Source organism: Scylla paramamosain, unplaced genomic scaffold (genome assembly GCF_035594125.1).
Source record: "Scylla paramamosain isolate STU-SP2022 unplaced genomic scaffold, ASM3559412v1 Contig36, whole genome shotgun sequence".
NCBI lineage: Eukaryota > Metazoa > Arthropoda > Malacostraca > Decapoda > Portunidae > Scylla > Scylla paramamosain.
This window is the reverse complement of record NW_026973701.1, coordinates 234,577-237,500: the sequence shown is the minus strand read 5'-3', so window position 1 is coordinate 237,500 and position 2,924 is coordinate 234,577. Positions and strand designations below refer to the sequence as shown.

The 2,924-nt window shown below is 39.0% G+C and overlaps 1 protein-coding gene across 6 annotated transcripts in view; it reads left to right on the top strand.

Moving 5' to 3' along the window:
• Positions 1-2,340, top strand: part of LOC135097902 (uncharacterized) — a 6,860-nt gene extending 4,520 nt beyond the window's left edge. For 4 of the 6 annotated variants that reach the window (XM_064000017.1, XM_064000019.1, XM_064000016.1 and 1 more), the window contains 3 exons: positions 148-650; positions 1,332-1,532; positions 1,873-2,338. Coding sequence is in view for 2 of the 6 variants with exons in the window: in XM_064000019.1 (XP_063856089.1) it covers positions 148-189 (42 nt within the window). In the remaining 4 variants the exon portion in view is untranslated. Of the gene's footprint in view, positions 1-147; positions 651-1,331; positions 1,533-1,872 lie in introns of all 6 variants that reach the window. The other 2 variants (XR_010266338.1, XM_064000020.1) reach the window with 2 other exon arrangements.
• Positions 2,341-2,924: the final 584 nt, after the last annotated feature.

Genomic DNA, 2,924 nt, shown 5'->3' with positions numbered 1-2,924 from the left:
AGGAATACAGTTCTACTACAAACTCACTAGGAAATGATTATCTTAACTTCTTGCATTTAAATATTAGATAGTTACACAAAAACTTTGATTCTCAAAAATTATTGCTTAGTTGTTTACCCAAAGTACCTGATGTTATTGCCCTTACAGAAACACAGTTACAAGAACGCACCAAGCATCTCTACCCCATAGAAGGTTATACCCCATTTCACTTAATCAGAACTGATGGAGAGCATGGAAGGATTACTATCTACACCAAAAATATGATAAATATACAAGTTCTAAATCAGTTCTCTTTTATAAACAGGAATATTGAAATAAGTACAACAAAGGTAATTGTAGGGAGCACCAGTTATATTATCTCAGTAATTTACAGGATCAATAGTAAACATATAGTTGTTAAGGAATTCACAGACATTATCAATAATTTACTAGTTGCTGAAACTTTTAAAAATAACAAAACAATTCTCATTGGGGATAACATTAATTTACTTGAACATTCCACTCATCTTCCTACCAACTTATTCCTCAACACAATGCAAACTCTGCATCTCACACATCTCAACCAACAAGATTTCCTGACAGCCCTGACCTTGGTCAACCATCATTACCAGACCATATCTGGACTAATTTCACACCTCCATCATTATCAGGTATTTTACATTATTGTATGACTGATCATCTCCCCATATTTATAAATATTATACAACAGTCTGTGCCAAACACCAAACATAAGATTGTCTTCAGAGACTTCAGCACAAATAACCAAAGTTTATTTACCAGTGAACTACAAAGGATAAATTGGTATAAAATACTTAATCTAGTAGACACAAATGATAATTTTAACCCATTCTTTAATATTGTTTACGAACTCTATAACAAATGCTTTCCAGTAAAAACCAAATATATAACAGAAAAAAGACTCCAAAACGCATGGCTAACTACCGGAATACTTAATTCTACTAAATATAAATGTAAGCTTTTTAAGATGTATAAACTTGGTCACATTTCACACATGATATTCAAACAATGTGGGAACAACCTAACCCAAGTTATGCGTGCTGCCTGATCCAACTGTTGTGGTCAAATATTTAGTAATTTCAGAAGCAACACAAAAGAAATCTGGCAAACAATCAATGAAATAAAAGGCAATACACAAAATAAAAACACAATTAAGACATTGCAGTATAATGATTTCATATTCAGCAGCCCGTCTGACATGGCCGCCACAAGTAAGCCGATGATGGTGATGATATTGTTATTTTTGTGTGTGTGTGTGTGTGTGTGTGTGTGTGTGTGTAAAAACTCCCTTTTAAACTCAACTAATCCCACAGATCAGGCAGCAGCAAGCCTCAGTGGGCCCAGGTCACAGTGGGTCACACTCAGGTCAGAAGTCACATGGCCACAGTGCACGACCTGACACACAAGAGTGGGTACCACCCTTCAGGTGTGGACACGGAGGTTGACTCCCTCCACCACCACCACCACCACCACCACCACCACTCGGCTAACAAGAAACAACATCACAAACACCGGTGTGTGTGTGTGTGTGTGTGTGTGTGTTCATTATTTCTTTCTCTTTCTCTCTCCTTCCTACGCACGCACACACACACACACACACACACACACACACACACACACACACACACACACACACACACACACACACACACACACACACACACACACACACACACACACACACACACACACCACTTTCTCTCCCAGACACCCCCAAACCCCACCCTATCCTTCCCTTTTTTTGTTTTTTTCTTTGTGCGGGTTTGTGTACAACTGCCTGTTTTTTGTTAGTTTGTGCCGTTACCTCTTGGACCTTCCGTGTCTAATCTGCCACTTCCTCTCTCTCTCTCTCAGTAACTCCAGTGATTGGAAGGCTACCCTCCCCCTGTGGATGGAGAGAGCCCTCCCCCATACACGCCATCCACGCACTCCAAGAACCATACACTTCCGAAGGGCTGCAGTAAGGTGCATGTGTGTGTGTGTGTGTGTGTGTGTGTGTGTGTGTGTGTGTGTGTGTGTGTGTGTGTGTGTGTGTGTGTGTGTGTGTGTGTGTGTGTGTTGTTGTTGTTGTTGTTGTTGTTGTTGTTGTTGTTGTTGTTGTTGTTGTTGTTGTTGTTGTTGTTGTTGTTGTTGTTGTTGTTGTTGTTGTTGTTGTTGTTGTTGTTGTTGTTGTTGTTGTTGTTGTTGTTGTTGTTGTTGTTGTTGTTTTGCAGGAGGGGACAGTGGAGGGAAGAATACCAGATGGAGCTGTAGGAGGCAGAGAAGGAGGAGGAGGAGGAGGAGGAGGAGGCTTCAGCTCAAAGGCATTATATTGTAAAAAAAAAAAATGTGTGTGTGTGTCCAGTTCTTCCTTTCTTCCTTCCTTCCTCCTCCTCCTCCTCCTCCTCCTCCTCCTCCTCCTCCTCCTCCTCCTCCTCTTGTTGTTGTTGTTGTTGTTGTTGTTGTTGTTGTTTAGTTGTTAAGTAATAATAATAATAATAAATGTAATTGATTTTTTAATGTAATTCTTGTCATCTTAAGGAAACTAGTCTTGTGTAATTAGATAATATATGTAACTAGAAATGTATATAATATTTACATGTAATTATATATATGTAATCTCACTAACTACCTCTCCCTCTCTCTGATTGTGGTTTTGGAATAAATAAATAAATATGTAATTATTTCATTATTTTATTTACTAAAACTAACACACACACACACACACACACACAGTAGTAGTAGTAGTAGTAGTAGTATTTTATAAGTTGTGTAAGTGTCTGTCTGTCTCTTTCTCCTCCTCCTCCTCCTCCTCCTAACTACAACAATTGCAAGATGAACACCACCACCACCATCCCAGAGAACAGTAGTAGTAGCAGCAGCAGCAGCAGTAGTAGTAGTAGTAGTAGTAGTAGTAGTAGTAGTAG